The sequence below is a fragment of the Camelina sativa genome, chromosome 12 (genome assembly GCF_000633955.1).
Source record: "Camelina sativa cultivar DH55 chromosome 12, Cs, whole genome shotgun sequence".
Taxonomy (NCBI): Eukaryota; Viridiplantae; Streptophyta; class Magnoliopsida; order Brassicales; family Brassicaceae; genus Camelina; species Camelina sativa.
The window spans coordinates 3,568,981-3,589,084 of record NC_025696.1 but is presented as its reverse complement, the minus strand read 5'-3'; the positions used below and the strand labels follow the sequence as shown (position 1 = coordinate 3,589,084).

The window sequence follows — 20,104 nt, the reverse complement described above, 5'->3', positions numbered from 1 at the left end:
AGAATCGAGCACATCAGCAGCAATCCAAGCCAAATCCTTATCTTCCACCCAAACCTTGTCGCCCTTGCGCAGATTCATCTCCATTGAGATCTCGTGATTGAGAGCTCGGTGAGAAAAGAACCCTAGAGAATTAAATTGGGCGAAGCAAGAGTCATAGAGAGATAGAGAGAGAGAGAAAGAGAGTCCGTGGAGGTTGGTTGCGCCAGAGAATTTTTCAAATTTCAAAACGAAGAAGAATGAGAGAAACCCTAAGGAGAGAGAGAGAGAGATAGAGATAGAGAAGAGATGGAAAATTTTACTACTGTTCAGTTTTTTTTTTTTTAATTGTTCAATTTAAACCGCTTACCCAACAAAAAACAAAAAAAAAAGTTCCCAAAGAGCAATAAAGGCAAACAACGTGACCAAAATAAAATAAAAATAAAAAATAAATACTTCCCGCCCTCTAATACTGCAGATATTAAACAAAAACAGAGATTATTATTTTGAAAAACAATTTCTAAAGTTCTTCAATTTCCAGAGTAAATTTTTGTGTTTGGGTGAAGAATCAAAGTTTATTATCTTTCATTGAAATTGTATGAGGGTTTACTTCAAATTCAACTAGTAAACTTACTAAATTATGTTATTTTTAGTAAATTTTAGAATTGATACTTTCTTTAATTGTAAACAATGGTCAAATTAGGTATATAATATGATCAGGTCAAGGCGAAGACCTGTTTCTTCAAATTGCGTTTTTTTTTTTTTGTAGAAAAATTATTAATCATATTCATGGAAATACATTTCCTCACAGCATGAACACATATCAAGTCATTCCTTACTCTTCTTTCTGCTAACACGGCGATTTATCACTCCTTATTGTCAGGCTGTCAGCAATATATGCATTTAACAGGTTTGAACTCGAATGCATAAGCATTAACAAATTAGATGAAACTCGTTAATTTACTTAAGATATTTGAAGTAAAAAAAAAAAAGGTTTGAAGTTGTTAGGTACAAAGTCGTATGCCAATCATTAGATTCAGGCTTTTAACACTGGTAGAATCTAAATCTTGAATTTTTCAGTCTTTCTTTGACTAGATAGATTTCTGCATTTCCAATTTCGTATATTTTTTTCCTGGATTTGTAAGATGTATTTCCATTTGTTGGTCAAAATGCTCTTCTATAATAACTTTTACTATTTTCTTTTTTCTTCATAAATAATATTCTCTTGATATTTTCCTATTGGGCAATCTTCAACATTTTGTTTTCGTTATTTTTTAAAATACTTATCAATCACTCCCCTTTATGATGATTTCTAGTGGAGACCGGTAGTTATGTGGTGTTTTCTCTTCACTCTATGGATTAAGAGATCTTTTATGAGAAATTCAAAGCCATTAGCCATATGCCTCTGCATCTATCAAGAAATAATAAGTACGGTTACAACGAATTCTCCAACTACTAGTTCTGTCCTTTAATCTCATTTAGTATCTTTTAGATGCTTAGCTCTGTTTGAGACTTTGAGCTTAGAACCAATTTGACACTTCGACTGTATACAGAAGACTCAAAACTCACCCATTTTCTTAGTTTGACCCTATATGTTTTGACCCTTTATAAGAGAAAAACGCCGGAGATATCAGAAAAGTAAAGAAAGCATTGCAATTGAACCAATCGTCTCTTCAGACTAGTACTAAGTACAAGTAATAATCCACAAACAATTCTTGATTGAAAACTTAATAGGGATTGTGAGTCCATGTGGATCAATGCTTACAAGGCCTAATGCTGAGGCAAATAGAAGAACTACATATAACAGTAGCAACATTATCATGAATCACAAACACCAAAAAGTATTAATGTTGTTAGGTTTGTGTCATCACACAAGCAGACTAAGGAGGCCACAGTACGAGCTCCACAGGCCTATATGCACTACTGAAACTCATGACTTGGACCCATTTACATCCCAAATACCACACAACACAACACATTACATTATTTCTATAATCTGCAGAAAAAAGTTGTATATAATAAAACATTCGGCGCAAAACCCTAATCTTGCAAAAGATTCGGACTGCTGAAGACGCGTTTCAAACTAGGGCACACTGTTCGGAACTTTGTCATGCTCACCGAGGATATCTATTAATCACCAAAACAAGATTTTAATTGTTACATCAAAATGAATTAGCTGCTAAGTTTTGACATCGAAGTAAACACTCATTAATTGTTAGTACCTTTGGACAGAAACGGAGATCCAATGTCTCGAGTGAGCTGCATCCTGATATTGCCGCTTCAACTCCTGCTTCGTCCATGTTACAAGACTACCAAAGACAACGGTACCAAAAATGTATTTAGTGATAACATATGTAAAAGTAATTCTGTCTACGAACAGATATCCATGTTTAACCCAAACAAATACAATATAAACAGCTACCAGTTATCGGGCAAAAAACATACCTGAAGAAAGAGACTAGCCAATCTTGGACAGCAAAGCTTCAATACTTCCAGAGAGCAACAGTTGCTAGACAATTCATTTTAAAATGAAATGGAATTAGCAATACAATAACACCACTCATTTAATGGAAGATAAAGAAAATAAGTTATACCGCAAATGCAAAACCCTCATACCTTAGATTAAGTAAAACCAGGTTGGAACAGGCGAGATCAACCTCCTTCAGATTGACCGATAACGAAAGGTTCAGCGTTGATAAATGGTAAAAGCAAGCTGCAGGTGGTATCAACACTTTTCTGATGTTGGGGCAACCCACACAGTTTAGGTTTTGCAGTAACCGATTGGCTGTTTCAGCTGGTTCCTGGGTATTCTCACTACAACTATAGACCCCAAAGTAATCAATTAGCTGTACACTGGTTGAACCCCAGTCGAGGTCATGCATGTTTACACAGCCGTTCAAGCTCAAATGGGTCAAGTGTGTGCAGCATGCAAGTAGATCATCTATCGCAGTCTGGCAAAGAGTTCCATAAGACAGGTCCAGCTCTTCAAGTGCCGGTAATGCCCCTTCTTTGTATAGTGGCTCCAGTGATGAGTCAGTGAGATATTTGCAGGCTTGTAATTTGAGCACCTAAAACAATAAAATGTCAAAGAAAGCCCAAAAGTTTTAGGATATGATACTATGATAGGATTAGACATGAATGGATGATATACAAAGAATGCAGCAATATAATTACCTTCAGCTGAATGCAGGACTTGAAGACAGGCTCCAAATTCATCAAGAAAGTGTATGATAAATCAAGAACAGTCAAATTTGGGAGCCCGTTCAAGGAAGACAAGCCATCGGGGCCAATAGAAGGGCAAGACATTAGCACCAGTGACTCAATTAGTGGGCAGGAAGCAGTGGTTGCAGACAGACAGTCATCCCTCAGTTGACTGGAAAAAGGTAATGGGGTAATTTGATTAGCAGCACCATGATATCAGTCACGAAAATGGAAATTAACAAAAAAAAAACAGATAAATTACCTGCAGAAAGACGCATCTAAAGATGTCAATAGAGGACATATAATGATAGCGTCAGACAGTACACCGCAACCTTTCAGTTCAAGAGACACCATATAAGGTGCTTCTATATTGAGCACACTCAATTTTGGGCATATTCCTAAATTCAGAGACCGGAGCGCGACCTATTCACAGCCAGAAAGGAGAAGTAAGAAATCGATTAGTTAAAGATAAGTTAGCTATTTGATATGAGAAAAGCAACACTCACAGGCTGGAATAATGCAGTTTCGAGATGATCACATCCATCTAAACAGATCTGCTCTATGCGAGGGCACTTCAACTCAAGAGAAGTAACAGCACGACAGCCAACAAGGGAAAGACTTGCTAACGATGAATTGCAGAACCGCACTGCTGTTAAGCTCTACAAGAATATATAAAAAAATAGAAACAGTTAGGAACCAGTAAAAATATCATTCTGCTATCCAATGCAGGCAATAGCTGTAGAAAAATAAAGGAAGAAACTGTATCATACCTCACAGTTGTCAAGAATTAATGATTTCAGCATTGGGCATCCACCATTATCACTAAATATTTCACAAACAGTATTGGACAATGATTCACAATCAGAGAGATCCACTTCTTGCAAGGAATGGCATTGCAGAACCAATGTTGTCAAATTCTCCTGTTTTTGGAGAGCTAATCGCTGCAAGAAAATGAAGAAACATTCACGGGTTTATTAGATCAGAAATCCTAATCAAAATGCAGAGTAACAAGATCATGATTAACTAAGTGCATACTTGAAGGGAGTTGGAAGTGATTGTGATACGGCGAAGCGCTGGACAGTTTGAAACAGTGATTGATGAAAGCATGGTGCTGTGCAAGTTCAGATCTGTAAATCTGTTAAACACAGCAAAGACGGATACATGAGTGAAATAATAGCAAGAGATAAAAAAGAAAGACATGAATACTAATCACAATAAAATCTGTAGGTAGAAAGCAAACCAAAGATGAGAGCTATACTTGCGGCAATGGACTAGGCTTATACTCTGCAAACGTGAGAGATGCAAAGATACAGATGTCAACAGATTGCAATTGTCAAGCTCCAGAACCTGCAATAGATTTTATATGGTTAACCCAACTGATATTGTGGTCTTCGTTAAAAGGTTGTAGAACAATATGCATGTGGGTGTGGAAAACAAAAAGAGGTTGGTGGAAAAACAAAAGAAAATAGTTAAAGGTTGTAGAACACGGACCTCTAGCGCAGGACTATTAGCAATCCAAGTCATAGACGCGGATGTTATACCCTCACAGCTATGCAGCTTGAGAACAGTCAACAATGGAAGATGTACTGACTTTAAAGAAGAAAAGGGCAATCAAGTCAGAAAAAATAGGAGAATGAGAGACAACAAAAAGGGAGGGAGCGAAGCAGGTAGATAATAAGACCAACCTCAAGAGATATATTGGGGCAGTATGAAGCATTAAGAATATGCAGATTAGCACAAGCCTGCGCTATTTCACGCAAACTTTCATCACTGACACAAGAACAGTTTGAAACGTCTAGTGATTCTAACTGAGGACACGAAGTGGCCGCTGAACGGATAGCAGCATCCAAGAGCTTATGGCATGAGGCTATATCAAGATGATGGAGGAGTGGACAGTTAAGCATCGCCTGTGACATATTGCTTCTTTTTAATGATAAAGACCTGAGCTGCGGACACCTAAAAGATAGAAACTAATATTAATTAAGAATGAAATACATATAAACGATTAAGAATGAAAAATGAAAATGATTGATTAAAAAAACAAATTCACCTAATAGACAAGCGCATAACGCGGCATTTCGTAATTTTGAGTTTGCGTAGCCTATCATGAACCAGGAGTATTTCCTGAGCACCATTTCCCAGAAGACCCTCATTTACAGTCATACTCCTCAACATATTACACTCTCCCAATGCCTGGAAAAAGTTTTCACTGATATGACCCTTTCCTATAGTTAAGACCTCAAGATACCTGAAACAGATCAAAAGCATTACGATGGATATATAGTTACTTAATTTATAGAAACCATATCTGAGGCTAAATAATACAGATACCTCAAAGAGGTAGCGGCTTTCATAGCCAGAGCGTTAACAGCAGGAGCACCATAAACATTCACTTCGGTAGCATTTGGATAGCGACCACACATGCTTTCAACTGCAAATAAAGCAACTGGAAGTTATATTTTCTATCCAATGTATATTAATATCTCGAAATCTTCCAAATCTCAAATTATTTAAAGGTTTCCACAATCACCAGCTGTTTAATATGTTTTACAAGAATTTTTAAACAAAGGACTTAGTTTATTTTCTTCGAACGCCAAATAACAGAAAAGACAGCTTTAACATATGTATGCAAAACAACTTACATTGTTCGATAGAAATCCTGATATTTTCAAAGTTCAAGACCTTCCAGAAATCCTCATGAGCACTAGCTACTCTCCACTGCCGACATACCATAGCAGAGCGACAAAGGTCAACATGATTCAAGAACGAGAACACCTGCAGGAAAAGATAAAAAGTTAAAACCAAAGAAAAGGAAACCTAGGTAGTTATACTCAAAATGCAAACAAAAAAAACGCATACCATATGCAAGAGGTCATCAGTCAAATCAATATGAACTTCAAAATCTTCAGCGTCTGAAGAACCGTTATCATCTCCATCATCTTTTCTCCCATCTTTACGACTATAATTCAAGATGAAATTCTGGCAGAACATATCAGTATCCGACCGGGAAGAAGAGGCTATGCCAAAACTAACACTTCTCTCCACTGACGAACCAGAATTCCCAGCATCTGAAGATACCCTCGAAACCGACCTGCACTCACTGTAATTGAACTTAAGCATCACTGATCAAGATCCACTTTAAAAAAAAAAATATCTTCTTTCCAAGGAAAACGAAGCCAAGAGAAAGGAGTTAGAGAACTCACGGAAGCCCAGAGTACACTTTGGCACGCTTGTGATGCGAATCATGATCAGCTTCCTCCATCGTACTATCCTCATCAGCAGCAGCAGCAGCAGTAGGCGCAGCATTGCTACTCTCTCCTTGAACTAACTGATGTAGCCGAATCTCAGAGGTCCATAAGCGTTCCAATTCAGCAGCTTCACCTTCCTCCCTCGCCAGCATCTCCTCACACAGCCTCCAACTTGAGACTCTTGTTACCCTCTCGTTTTCACCAAAATCGCCATCTCCGTTATTGTTGTTCTCCATGGCCGTTGTTGCTAAAGAAGATTGTTTCTTCACTCTGCCGCTGTTTTCGTCTTCTTCTTCGTCGGTGAAGCAAGAGAAACACCAAATCCTCATGCACCTATTAACCCCACCTCCTCCCTTGGTTCTCGATCTACCACATTTATTGAAAACCTTGCCACCAAAAAAAAACCAGAATTTGGGGGAAAGTAACAAAATTGTATAAGGCCCAGATCGAATTCAGAGAAGACAGAATTGGGACTCAAGTATGAGAAGGAAAATATCAAAACGCGTAATCTGAATTTAAGATTAGGGTTTGAGAGAAAATTGGAAAAAAGGGTAAAATCGGATCAGATCTTGCGAGGGAGAGAGAGAGAGTGGAGGCTTATTGTGTGTTTGCTTAGTTTAAAAAGAAAAAAAAAAAAGGTGCGACGTCGATGGATACAAATCCGACGATTCGGAAGAAGAAGGGGAAAAAAATCGGGGCGAAAACGGAAAGGGATATGAAGAAAAAATCAAAAAGACAAAACTAATCGGGAAACACAGCTCGTCTTTGGTTCTTGCTTCACCGTTGTTTTGTTCAGGAAGGACCATCTCGATACGGTGTCGTTTGGATAATCTGTACTGTGTGTAAAGTAGATAGATACTCTGTCTGAAAACTCTGAATACGATGTTTAATAAGTTCCTCCTACGATAAATCAGTTAAGACACAATGGTGTATATGTTTCAGTCAAAATACACCTGGTCAAACGAAATCACATCACGTGAGCACGAGCGTAAGCATAAGACCGTCAGGATGGCTCGAGCCATACTGTAATAATATCTTCTGGATAAAAAGTAAATACTAATAGTTACTGTACAAAAACTTGTCGATTCTTCTTGTTTAAAGTTTGAAAATCTGGTAATAAAAAAAAATTATCCGAGTAAAAACAATTCTACAGTGCTGTACCTTTTGTATCATCTTAAACCGTTATAATATTATTATTTTTATTTTGCAATTTTATCTCCTAACGAAACCCATATTGAAATTGGGCTTGGTGTCTCTTTATGGCCCAATGGCCGTTTCTTCCTTGTGACTATGTCACGTGACTCTTTGACTCCCTTATTAGCGTCTCTTGACTTTTTCTTCCATGGTTACAAAAATAAGCAAGGCACTAGTACTAAACTTATCGTACTATTGGATGGCAGATCGATTAAACAAATATTTCCTTGATCTAGTGTTCCTGGAATATCTTTAGAGAGTTAGCTTAGTCGACAGCTAGCTAAATTATGAACTTGTTTACGATTCTATCAATTATTCATATGCAAACTTATACAAGTAAATACGTCATTCAATAGAAAACTAAAAACGTAAGATAATAACGCAGGTGGAGTTACAATTAAAAATTGATATGGCGGTGGATGTGTGAAACAGCTGCATCCGAGAGCGCTAGTGCCGATACGACCGAAGCTGAGAATATCATTGAATGTGTGGGACGGTTGAGTTATAATTAAGTCATTAAGATACATCATAAATATATTATTGAAAATATCAACGATGAAGGAACGCAAACGTTGGGTGGGATCATGAAGTTAAGTCCCCCAATTAAAGTTTTTTAGTAGACTAACTGTTTAGAAGTGGACAGAGAGGTGGTTGGAATTTAATACACCTCCTCTTTTTATAGGTTACACTGACTCAAGAACTTCATATCATCCAAAAAAAAAACACAAACCTTTTGTTTTTCTTTTTCTAGTTATTTTATTTATATTATTGCTACAAACTTAAGGTAGCTTTAAAAAAAAAACGAAAGAGACAGAGAGAGAAGAAAAATGTCATTCTTGAAGTATTTCTTGATCTTCTTGATCATGTCGGGTCTGTGTGTGTCATCAGAGGAGAATATGCAATATGAATACTTGAAAGTTCCGGCGAGCGAGTTTGTGGGCTCCATAAACACAATAGTGGAAGTAATAAGACAAGTGAGTTCGATTTTGTCTCAGTTTGCGGATTTCAGTGGAGACCGCCGGCTGCAGAATGCGGTTTCCGATTGCCTTGATCTGCTTGACTTTTCTTCAGAGGAGTTGAGTTGGTCTGCTTCTGCTTCTGAGAATCCAAAAGGTACGCGCCTTAAACTCCATAGTTAACAACATTAATCGAGCTTTATCGCATTCTTTTATTGTTGGAAACTTTGAATGCATGATCTTTTTTAACTCTCCACTTGTGAATGTAATTTTCTGATCACGAGGTCTCGAAATTATTGTTATCAGATTGAAAAACGGTTGGATAATATCAATACATGCTTTAGTGAAATTTGAAAAAATGATAATCAAATTGGAGTAACCGAAAAATTAACAAAGTACAATGAAACAAGATAATACTAATAGATAGTATGCTTTTTGCCGGTTTATGAAAACTAGGATAAAAAATGACGTTTGTGATAACCGGTTGCTAGCTATTAATAGAAAGAGTGCGATTACTTGGTAAAGCTTGTTGGTTTTCCATTCTAACCGACTAAAAAAGAAAGATTTTTAAACTCAGTTGTTCAGAGCCATGATTTTGATCAAACGCCAACATAATATTTGGTTCAACTTCAAACTAACGCTTTTAAACAAGGAAAGAACACCTTAAGTTCTGATTAGCGGTTAAAATATTTTTCACATTACACATCAGAGATACGAATATATAGGTAAAGGGTAGAGACTAATGTGACGTATAAGACCTTAATGGAATTTAAGTCTTTTACATTACAAATACATATAAAACAGCAGTAACTATATATTCTTGCAACACATGATATACACCTGTACAACTCGACTGGTTTGGACTTTATCTAGTTAGATTCTCCACGACTCCAATAAATGATGATTTGATACCATAGAATATATTATCGTTCACGGATCATGGTGTTAAATGCTACTATAGTCTCTCTATATAGTAAGGCATCTCATTGACATTTTCATATTGCACTTGCTGCATTTAATTTGAAAGCCGGAACGAATTGATTGCGATACGGTTATTAGGTGGTTCTTTGACCGGATATAATCCTATTATACTAGTATTATATACAACTAATGCTACAATTTTAACCAAATTTATTGAATTATACGTGTATATTAGTAGTATAATTTATCCTCCTTGTTATTTCAGCTTAGACAAAGTAAAGGTTTTTTTTTTTTTAAGTGCTTAAACATCTGATATGTGTGCAGGCTATATATTTAAAATAGGAACGGTTTAGTCTATGAAATAATTACCAAACGCTATCTATTAAATAATTTTTTCTTTCTTCGACTGTATATTTCAGTCAAAAATTTTTTTATGTGGTCGTAGTTTGAGTGTTTATATAAATTTTAAATGTTAGATACATATCAGGTGATGATGATGTTACATCAACATTGTGCATTTTCTTTCGTTGATGAAACGAAAGCAAATTCTATAATCATTATAGTAAATGGCATGTGGGTAGTAGGGACACAGAACGTGGATTCAAAATTTTAGATTTCAGCGCAATAAATATAAGTGAGAATATATGACTAGGAACGAATGATAGTGCTAAAATATAAGAATAGTATATCAAAGTGATCAAGAGAACTGAGAATGCGTGTGATGATTTTGAATGGGACCAGGTAAGGGTAATGGAACAGGGAACGTGGCATCGGACACAAGGACATGGTTAAGTGCTGCACTCTCCAACCAAGACACTTGTAGGGAAGGCTTCGACGGTACCACTGGTCTCGTCAAATCCCTTATCGCTGGTAATTTTTTATCATTTTCTTATTCCATTCATTATTGTAATCAACCTCACACTTTCGGTTTTTAATTACGTCCGGTTTGATTCATATTGGTTTTTTAATGTATGATTTCAGGCAGTCTCGATCAACTATATTCTATGCTTAGGGAATTGTTACCACTTGTTCAAACCGACGAGAAACCTACCATTACCAAGCCTATTTCTAAACCTGGCCCAATTGCTAAAGGACCAAAGAACCCACCAGGCCGCACACTCAGAGACACCAACGACGACGAAAGCCTTCAATTCCCAGACTGGGTCAGATCGGACGATCGTAAACTATTAGAATCAAACGGTAGGAGTTACGACGTTAGTGTAGCACTGGATGGGACAGGCAACTTCACAAAGATAATGGACGCCATTGAGCAAGTTCCTGATTATAGCTCGACACGTTTCGTCATATACATTAAAAAGGGTTTATATTTGGAGAATGTTGAGATCAAGAAGAAGAAGTGGAACATCGTAATGTTAGGTGATGGCATCGACGTGACCATTATTTCTGGTAACCGCAACTTCATCGACGGTTGGACCACTTTCCGATCAGCTACATTCGGTAATACATAAGATTATTTTTGTTGTTAGTGCATGTTTTCATAAAAATTATATTTTAATAGTGCTGATGGGTTTAAAACATTGTGTGACACAAATAATTCAGCGGTAAGCGGAAGAGGATTCTTGGCGAGAGATATAACGTTCCAGAACACAGCGGGGCCAGAGAAGCATCAGGCGGTAGCACTTAGGTCAGACTCTGACCTCTCTGTTTTCTACAGATGTGCGATGAGGGGTTATCAAGATACACTCTACACGCACACCATGCGTCAGTTCTACCGTGAGTGTACCATCACGGGAACAGTAGATTTTATATTTGGGGATGGGACTGTTGTGTTTCAAAACTGTCAAATTTTGGCTAAGAGAGGACTCCCTAACCAAAAGAACACCATCACTGCACAAGGCCGTAAAGATATGAACCAACCCTCAGGTACTTTACTTAGTTAGGCACTCTTCTTGAGTCTCTTTTTATGTTTGTAGACATCCTCAATCTTTCATACTTATGTCCTGATCAAATTTCTTAAACCATTGGTGAAAGCCACATTAGTTTTTAAATTTGAAATATTCTAAATTTTGCTCAACTTCAGGATTCTCTATTCAGTTCAGCAATATCTCGGCGGACGCAGACTTGGTCCCATACCTAAATACGACACGGACGTATCTAGGAAGGCCATGGAAGCTATATTCAAGAACAGTTTTCATTAGGAACAACATGAGCGACGTTGTGAGACCCGAAGGATGGCTCGAGTGGAACGCTGACTTTGCGTTGGACACACTCTTCTACGGGGAGTTCATGAACTACGGGCCTGGTTCAGGACTCAACAGCCGAGTCAAATGGCCTGGTTACCACGTATTTAATAACTCGGAACAGGCTAACAACTTCACAGTTTCTCAGTTCATTAAAGGAAATCTTTGGCTGCCTTCTACAGGGGTAACGTTTAGTGATGGCTTGAATATTTAAAATGGCTCGGTGTTTCTATTGTGAATGTTCCTGTTTTTGTTCCTTTATATTTTGTGTTGTGTTTTCTTGTAATGTTCTTCTAAGTTGGTTTTGGAAAATATTGCTACAAGGGGACAGTTTATGGGGTGATTAAGCCAATCGGTTGAAGTTGAACCGATCATATTACTGATATGGTTGAATATATTTTTGTACGTTATAAAAAAAAAACAAAAAAAAATTCATATCTTACATTTATTTTTCGTTATAAAATATTTTACATTGGTATTGGATTCTACCAAACTTGTATGAGTTGTATCAAGCTAAGGCATACATGATGCAAGCTAAATTAAATTTGTGCCTTAAGGTCAATTTAATTTGTGTATAATTAACGTTAATGCGAGACATAAAATTGAAGGAAAGTTGCAGGTTTAATTAGGGAAATGACTAGTAACTACAAATTGCGGTTGGATTTTCATAGTCAATACAAGAGATGCTGTGAAAAAACTAAAAATTCGTCAAGGGAACGGGCTCGTACGCAGTAGAGAGATTATCAGGGATGAGTTTGGGCTCTCTCATGACGTGTATCTGACGTTTCAATGGCCAGAGTGGATGGATGTTGGTAGCGCCGCATGGAAACAGACTTGCCCTGTGACGATTACAAACGACGAAGCTATGGAAATATACTTGGCTATGCATGAGGAGACGAGCGAGGTTCCACTGTATATCTCCGAACTGTCCGTTGAACAGTCAGTTGATGCAAATGCGTTACAAATCCTTGAGGAAAAAGTGATGGAAGATGATGATGACTATGGCTTCAACTACTGGCAACAGTATGGTGATGGAAATGATGTATATGGATCACCACATGCACATGAGGTATGTAATATGCGTAATAATTAACGATATGATATTTTGTGACAGAACTATAATTTTAGCGTTATAGATTTTTTTTAATACAATGACATTGAGGTTTGCAGGCTGCAGTGGAGTACGAAGGCGATGATATATCTGTTGGACATGTCTTCACAAACAAACATGATTGCCTAGCCAAACTTGCTGTATACGCATTGAATAGGCGTTTTCAATTCCATCGTAGGGGAAAGAAACTGACTACGTTGACCTGGATATCTGATTCGTGTCCATGGCGTGTGTATATTATCAAGCTAGAAGATTCTGACAATTACCAGATTACGAGTGCAAACCTAAGACACACATGCTCCGTTGTGGATGAGGATCGTAATGCATACCGTTTACAAGCGAAAACCAAGTTCTTAAGGAGCTTAAAAAAATCAAAGTTTGCTCAGGCGATTGACCTTCAGAAACTTCTAGACAATCACAAGGCGATGGTGTCTTACTGGAAAGCGTGGGAATCACGTGAGCCTGATAACAGTTTCGCATTACTTCCTTCTTACCTCTATTGTCTAGGTCAGGCTTATACCGGAACCGTTACGCACCTCCATCAGGAAGCTAATAAGTTCAAGTACCTCTTCTTAGCATTCTCATTCTCTTTAAGTGGGTTCGCATCCATGCGTCGTGTCATCATCCTTGATGCAGCTCCTATACGTGGGAGATTCGAGGGTTGCCTCCTAATCGCAAGCTGCCAAGATCCTAACTTTCAGGAATATCCATTGGCGTTTGGGATTGTTGACGAAGAAAATGACGAAGCTTGGGATTGGTTTTTCCGCATGCTCAATACGGTCATACCAGATAGTGATAATTTGGCGTTTGTTTCGGAGTGGCATTCCTCAATTTGCGCTGGCATACGCCGGGTAAGTTATCATAATGAATTTATTGCATCAGTTACTATAGCAAAGTTATTGGTTGGTTATAGATATATTATGACATGGAGTTTAATTTATATCAACATTTTTCTGTATTTGGTTATAAAGTCTTGTCATAAATATTGGTTGCTAGTTTGAGTTGCCAAGTTATTTACACTGTCGCACAAAATAGTGAATTATGTTATTGATAATAGGAGATTAGTTATAATAATGCTATATAACTGTTCAGTGTATGTAATGCGTCATTATGTGGATTCCAGAGAATATATCCAAGTAAGTAACCATGACTTTCGTTTTGTTGTAGGTATATCCTAAATCCTCGCATGGGGCGTGTGTGGTTCACTTGCACCGTGAGGTTTGCACTATTTTCGACAATCGTGATCTTGCTGACCTTGTATCCGAAGCTGCACGTGCATATCGTGTAGACGATTTTCATGCAGCCTTTGCCGAGATTGGTAGGATTGAGCCAGAGTGTGCAAACTATCTAGAGGGGATAGGGTTTTGCCATTGGGCGCGGTCACATTTCATGGGTAACAGGTACAATATTATGACGTGTAATGTTGCCAAATCTGTTAATTCTGTCTTAAAGGAAGCTAGGGAATTTCCCATTATACCGCTGATGGAGTTTATCCGAACAACCTTGCTGACATGGTTTGTAATGAGGCCAATGGCGGACCTACATAGGAAATGGGTGGGTCAACTGACCTGGTTAAATTATTGAAATATGTAGTTTTGCATGTAAACTCTTGAAGATTCTGCAGCCAAGTTAGTTTTCCCCTCTAAGTGTGACATCCCAAACCCGAGTTCGATTCCCCAATACCACATAAAAAGTTGTTTTTTTTCCTTTTCAACTGTTTAAAAAAAATTATTGACCCACCTAAAAAAATTTCCTGGGTCCGCCACTGAATGAGGCGAGAGGCTGTGAAAGCTGAGACATCTTCATTTCCTCCAAAGATTCGTGAACGGATTCGCCAAAACTTAAAGATTTCCGAGGGGTTAACAGCTCAGCGTGTTGATGCATTTGAGTACGATGTGAGGGGCGATTCTAGACGACGTTCATTCCATGTCAATCTAAAGCGAAGGACATGCACTTGCCGAGAGTATAATTTGTTGGGTATACCATGCTCGCACGCCATATGTGCCGCTGTGGCTGACGGCTATGCGATCCATGAGCTTGTTGGTTTGGACTACACTACAGGCTAGATGTTTCCGGGTTTTAGAGGAAGAAGTTCCAACTTTCTCTTATCCGAGATATCTTAGAGAAAGCTACTAAAAAGCGACAACACACGTTTATTTTTGCTTATGTTTGTGTTGTACTAAGCTATTTCTTCAATCATCTTTTGGGATCACGGATAATTTTACTGTATATGTACTAAGGTTGTGGCTATCCATGGTTCAAACATTTTATATCCCTCAATTGGTGTGTACTAATAGTGATGAACTCATCTCATCACCACCAATACAAGTTATGTTATATTTGCATCCATTTTTATTATTAAATGGGAATACCGTTCCGTCACATAACGCCTTAAAACTTGTTTCGTGTCAAAAAAATTTCAGTAGAAATCTATATTTAGGACAAGACATTCAGTTTTACCTCAACTATGTTTATGTTCTATAATCTTGTATCTCCAAGATGCAATATCATATTTACCAACATCAATTAAAAGAAAAACAAAAAGAAGTCACCACCTTACGTCTATAGCAAGCATCAAGCTTCATAAAGGCCAAACTTAACCGGAGACCCTATCGCATTGATCCATTCCCCTTGTAAGAATGGTCCTACCGTATATTTCATCGCCTCTTCCTTTTTCATAACCCTAAAACCAGGCCACTTAACCCTAGAAGCGGTTGCTCCGCTTGGACCGTCGTTCTTGTATTCCGCGTAATATAATGTATCAACAGCATAATCCGTCTCTTGCCATCTCAACCAACCAACCGGATCGATCACATCCTCGATTGTTGATTCCATCACGACGGTTCGAGAATGTTTTTTCCACGGCCGGCCAAGGTAGCTCTTGAACTGTGCCTTTGCGGGTTTCAGATCTTCGTTTGGAGCTATTGTGCAATTGTGAATCACAAAGCCTGTCGTCTGAAACTTATCCACTCGTCCTTGAGCCGTCACCGTGTTCTTCTGACCCGGTGAACCTTTTCTGATAAAGATGTCACAGTTCTGGAATATAGCGGCCGCATCACCGAAGATGAAATCGACTGTTCCGACAATGACACAACTTCTGTAATATTGGCGGTGCGTGTATGCGTGTAACGTGTCTTGGTAGCCTTCAAATCGACAGTTTAGGAAAACCGAACGGTCGGATTGGACACGTATTGCGACCGCTTGGTGTCTCTCTGGCCCAGCCGTGTTCCGGAACCCCATGGATTGTGCCATGAATCCTTCTCCTTGTGCCACTATAATGTAAACCAAGCACACATAAGGTTATTGCACCTCTCAGTTGTCTCTTTGAAATATTTTAAGCAAAATTAGGGTTATACCAAATGTTGCTGTGAGTAACGTTCGAATTTTCTTTGCGTGGCTTTTGTTTCCCGTCACTATCGTCTTCTGAGATCCATCACCGATCATTGTAACATTAGCTTTCTTTTTGTCAACAATCACAGATTCATCATAAACTCCATGTTTGACATAGATGGTGTACCTACAAAAACATATGAAGCGTAAAGCCTAGGCCTAGCTGGAAGCCTTGTTTATAAAATATGAAGCATTATTATGAGACGGTTAAGTACCTTCCTTGGTACTTAGCAGGCATGGCTTTAAGTGCAGCGTTAATGGTTGTGAAGTTTCCACTGCCATCTTTAGCAACTGTAGCATTAGGTTTCAAAGCTTTCACATCAACAGCTTTTAACATTCGTCTCTCCGTGTTGCTTAACCAATACGTAGTATGATCTGTTTTTACAGCTGTAGATCTTGATTCAAGAAGATGTCGCGCTTTAACCTTTGGAACCGAGGTAAGGTATCCGTCTAAAGATTTTATCATCGCGAGTGAATTGCTTGTCAAAACTTGAGAAGAATTGAAATTCTTACGTATCTCGGTTTTGAGTTTCCCTTCTTCAAATCCATCGACACATGACTCTTGATAAGACATGACTGCGCTTAGCCAACTGTCCAAATTGGGAACTGCTTTCGCAAAGTTATTAACCTCAGTGTCGTTGACTCTTTTCGCAGAGGTGCCAAGTTCTTCCTTAGCTTCATCCACAAGCAACTTGCACTGCGCTATAGCGTCTTTATCATCTTTGTTCTCTGTTTTCAGGCTCAAGACCTTTTTGAATACTCTGTCTAGATCTTCATTGACAGCTACGATGGCAGACTTTAAAAGGCTCCTAGGATCAGATAAAGGAGTATCTTTCTTTGTCCCATTTTTAAGAGTTTTCTCGCAAACTGGTTTGTAAAGAGTTGAATGGCAAAGTGTTTGGATAATCTTATCGACCTGGCCAGGTTTCACAGTTTGTGCAGCGGATGATGGAGGTTTCTGGCTCGGGCTCTCGCTTTTCTTGGGGGTATCCTTAGTTTTGTTGTTTGTAGTTTTCGCTTGTTCATGAGTTTTGTTTCCATATGTAACATAAGCAAAAGCACCTCCAATAATGGCAGCAACAACAACAAGCGCAGAGACGAATCCCAAGATGATTCTCTTCCTGAATTTACGTTTTCTCTCTGCATTTACGCGTTGTTGAATCTGGTCGAAGTCTTGAAAAGCCATTTTTTTCTTTAAACGTTTTCCTCTGTCTTTTTACTTTGAGAGAAGAAAATATGAATTTTCCTCTGCCTTAGAAGCAAGCTAGGGCAGGGAGGGTAAATTGGAAGATTAATCTTTCTAATTTTTTTTTTTTGCCTGTGTTTATTATATTTTCCTCTGTTTTGATTGATGTATATTGTTTCTCTCATGAGCCAATATCATGCTTTCTAATTTTAGTTTCCTATATGAAACAATAAAATGTATGCGTTAAGACTTCAAACTGATAAGTCAAAATGAAGTCCCCCAACACGTTGAGCTATTCGTTTGTCCCAAGTCCAATGTAGAGAAACATCTTTAAAAGACGAACTCCAAATTCTATATCTAATTTGTCTGCTGGTGGTTGGATTCCCTACATCCGATGCGTTTGGTTGGAGTATAAACAGAATTCAAGATGTAATCCAATGCTAATATGAATTCTAAAATGTTAAAGACCTTCAAGTTCTTGAGGATCCCATCTTTAAAAAAAATGCACGTATTGTAAAAATGAAAATAAATATAATAGGCAGTTGACGCACTTACTTACTGAGTAAAATGTTAGTAAACAAAAGTAACTGAACAACACTAAAAGATTGAAGCAGTGTATGTACAATTGCATCTTTCTTTTATTAATTCTGATGCAAAAGGCGATGGAAGAGGCATATGCCACACCTAAGGCCAAGGGTAGTACATACACACAAATTACCCAAGGACCAATCCAACCAAAAAATAAAAAACTATATTGGCTAACTGAATATGGATTATGTATGTATCTTGCAGAAAATGCTTCAGGACTTGTTACCAACTGTTGCTTGAGGATTGTCTCGCTCTTCTTCCTCTTTCACCTCTGCTGAAGAACTGTTGTTTGGCACTACCGTGGCAGACGACCATTGGTCAGGGACCATCAGAAAATAAGCCGTCATTGCTTTCCTGAATCTTTTCTTGTATTGCTGCGGCGATATCACTGTGGGAGATGAGTTCTTCGGTCCTCCAAGGAGCCCTGAAGTCTTGACCCAAGTCTCCAGATGTTTGTCCCAGGTGTATTGCCTCATGAAATCGATAATTCCTAGAACCAGTTCGTTTCTTTCCTCATCTACCCCAACTAGTAAGGAGTAGTCCATTACGTGAATCGACTTCAGCCAAATAAACAAACCAAGACATGTCTTGCATCAGTATTACTGTGTAAAGCCCACAAACAAGTTCAGTATTTCGAAAGGTTAGCAACCAGAAACTTACAGCAAGAAAGGATGTATCGTTCCAGACGGCTCTTTCAAGAAGCCGTTTTGCCTTGCTCCCAACAAATATTGGAGATGTCGGCATCGCTTCAACAAGATTCTGGTCCAGCAAAACTGTATTGCTACCACTTGTATCAGGATTGTAACGAGCACGTGTGGAGCCTTTTAGGTCATAAAGCCTAGTGAAGTTCCGCTTGAACAGAAGATTCTCCATCACCAAGACGTCCATTTTGAACTCTTTTCCTCCTTTAAGGTGTTTGGATGAAACCTTGAAAGAATTAGCAAAGAACTATGAGTCTCACTAAATATCAACAAAAGTGAAGAACAAGCAAAACTACCGTTTGAGTCGAACAAAAGCATTCTCAATTATCATGTAGTTCAGAGAGATTGTTAGTTAACTATTTTGTCAGTTTTTGTACCTGATAGATCCCCAAGATCTTTGCAAGGCTTGTAGGGCTTTTAGTACTGATGGACTCGGTCAGGTATTTGAAGTACGCTGGCCCAAACTTGATGAAGGACTCAAGCTCTGTCTTTGTAACTTGCTTGATGATGAAACGGTCATCCAAACTTTTTGCAAAGAAGACGTTGCTCTTTCCACCCTGGGCTCCCCACTTTCTACAACGACCAAGAGATCTAACGAAATCTGTTTCTGAAGGACAACAAATCTTCCTCAGGGCTTCAAACTCCTTAGCATAATAACACGTCACAGAGTACTTCACTTTCCCAGGAGGACCTTCATCTGTAAACGAAACTCTAGCATGCAAATCTTTCAAATAAAGTGATGACTGTAACAGCTGCGAGACTTGTTCATCAGCAGAGCTAAGACTTCTACTCATGTCGACTGACAAATCGCTCAAAGAGTTCAATGAGAGAAGATTAACAGAATCAAAAAGTGAAAAGGAACCTCCACTATCCAAGCGATCTCTTGACTTATCTGATCCAGACATCTGGGCTTTATATTCTGATGATGTAAGGGCATAAGCTATGATACTAGTAGGTTCGTCATCATACACTGGTAGTACCAAGTCATTAACTCCCAGAGGAAGCAGCAGCCTAGCACCACTTCGCCATTCAAGCTCTCTATATGAAGAAACATAAACAGGCCGGTCTTCAGCCATAATATGCTTGCGAGAATTAAGCGAATAATTTTTGTTGAGTGAATAGTAGAAACTAGGAGAAGGCATTTGAACTTGTGTTGTATGTTCATCACTGCTAGGGACGCCTTTAATGTTCAGCCCACTTTCTGAACCCAATAGCCTTAAATCAGGAATCTGAATTTCATTTGCTGAAGCAGCTCTGCTAGGCGGACGGGAAATACCATTATCTGAAATAGTTTGTTCACCTATCCATGCTGCATCAAGAGTATCAGATAAATCTGTTGCTTGAGACTGGCTCTCAGAGAGTACTGTTTTAACATCCTGCGCAGGCTCCGCAAAATTATCTTTGCCACCTTCACTAGGCTCGAACTCCATC

At 38.4% G+C, this 20,104-nt stretch overlaps 6 protein-coding genes across 6 annotated transcripts in view; 2 read left to right on the top strand and 4 right to left on the bottom strand.

Annotated features, from left to right (window-relative positions):
- Window positions 1–84, bottom strand: part of LOC104729936 (myosin-15) — a 14,170-nt gene extending 14,086 nt beyond the window's left edge. Inside the window, exon 1 of the mRNA XM_010448968.2 lies at window positions 13–84. Within this exon, the coding sequence (XP_010447270.2) occupies window positions 13–84 (72 nt within the window). The remainder of the gene's footprint in view (window positions 1–12) is intronic.
- Window positions 1,735–6,754, bottom strand: LOC104729935 (F-box/LRR-repeat protein 15-like). Its single transcript, XM_010448967.2, has 17 exons — window positions 6,381–6,754; window positions 6,037–6,277; window positions 5,820–5,952; window positions 5,509–5,608; window positions 5,228–5,425; window positions 4,863–5,133; window positions 4,669–4,767; window positions 4,436–4,524; window positions 4,213–4,312; window positions 3,948–4,118; window positions 3,684–3,836; window positions 3,440–3,600; window positions 3,151–3,349; window positions 2,593–3,044; window positions 2,422–2,485; window positions 2,199–2,285; window positions 1,735–2,103 (listed from the first exon to the last, which is right to left on the bottom strand). The coding sequence occupies exons 1-17, from the start codon at window positions 6,752–6,754 to the stop codon at window positions 2,017–2,019; spliced, it is 2,979 nt and encodes a 992-aa protein (XP_010447269.1). The 3' UTR covers window positions 1,735–2,016.
- On the top strand, window positions 8,404–12,132 carry LOC104729934 (probable pectinesterase/pectinesterase inhibitor 44). The gene is made up of 5 exons (XM_010448966.2): window positions 8,404–8,732; window positions 10,238–10,366; window positions 10,478–10,954; window positions 11,057–11,380; window positions 11,538–12,132. Exons 1-5 carry the CDS (start codon window positions 8,447–8,449, stop codon window positions 11,909–11,911), a joined length of 1,590 nt encoding a protein of 529 aa, XP_010447268.1. The 5' UTR covers window positions 8,404–8,446; the 3' UTR covers window positions 11,912–12,132.
- On the top strand, window positions 12,500–14,874 carry LOC104733156. Its single transcript, XM_010452763.1, has 4 exons — window positions 12,500–12,766; window positions 12,868–13,659; window positions 13,976–14,362; window positions 14,626–14,874. Exons 1-4 carry the CDS (start codon window positions 12,500–12,502, stop codon window positions 14,872–14,874), a joined length of 1,695 nt encoding a protein of 564 aa, XP_010451065.1.
- On the bottom strand, window positions 15,378–17,456 carry LOC104729933 (putative pectinesterase/pectinesterase inhibitor 45). Its single transcript, XM_010448965.1, has 3 exons — window positions 16,414–17,456; window positions 16,165–16,325; window positions 15,378–16,080 (listed from the first exon to the last, which is right to left on the bottom strand). Exons 1-3 carry the CDS (start codon window positions 17,382–17,384, stop codon window positions 15,383–15,385), a joined length of 1,830 nt encoding a protein of 609 aa, XP_010447267.1. The 5' UTR covers window positions 17,385–17,456; the 3' UTR covers window positions 15,378–15,382.
- Window positions 17,909–20,104, bottom strand: part of LOC104733155 (1-phosphatidylinositol-3-phosphate 5-kinase FAB1A-like) — an 11,138-nt gene continuing 8,942 nt past the window's right edge. Inside the window, exons 12-14 of the mRNA XM_010452762.2 lie at window positions 19,051–20,097; window positions 18,633–18,899; window positions 17,909–18,529 (exon numbers count right to left, since the gene is read on the bottom strand). Of these exons, the coding sequence (XP_010451064.1) occupies window positions 18,185–18,529; window positions 18,633–18,899; window positions 19,051–20,097 (1,659 nt within the window). The 3' untranslated portion in view covers window positions 17,909–18,184. The remainder of the gene's footprint in view (window positions 18,530–18,632; window positions 18,900–19,050; window positions 20,098–20,104) is intronic.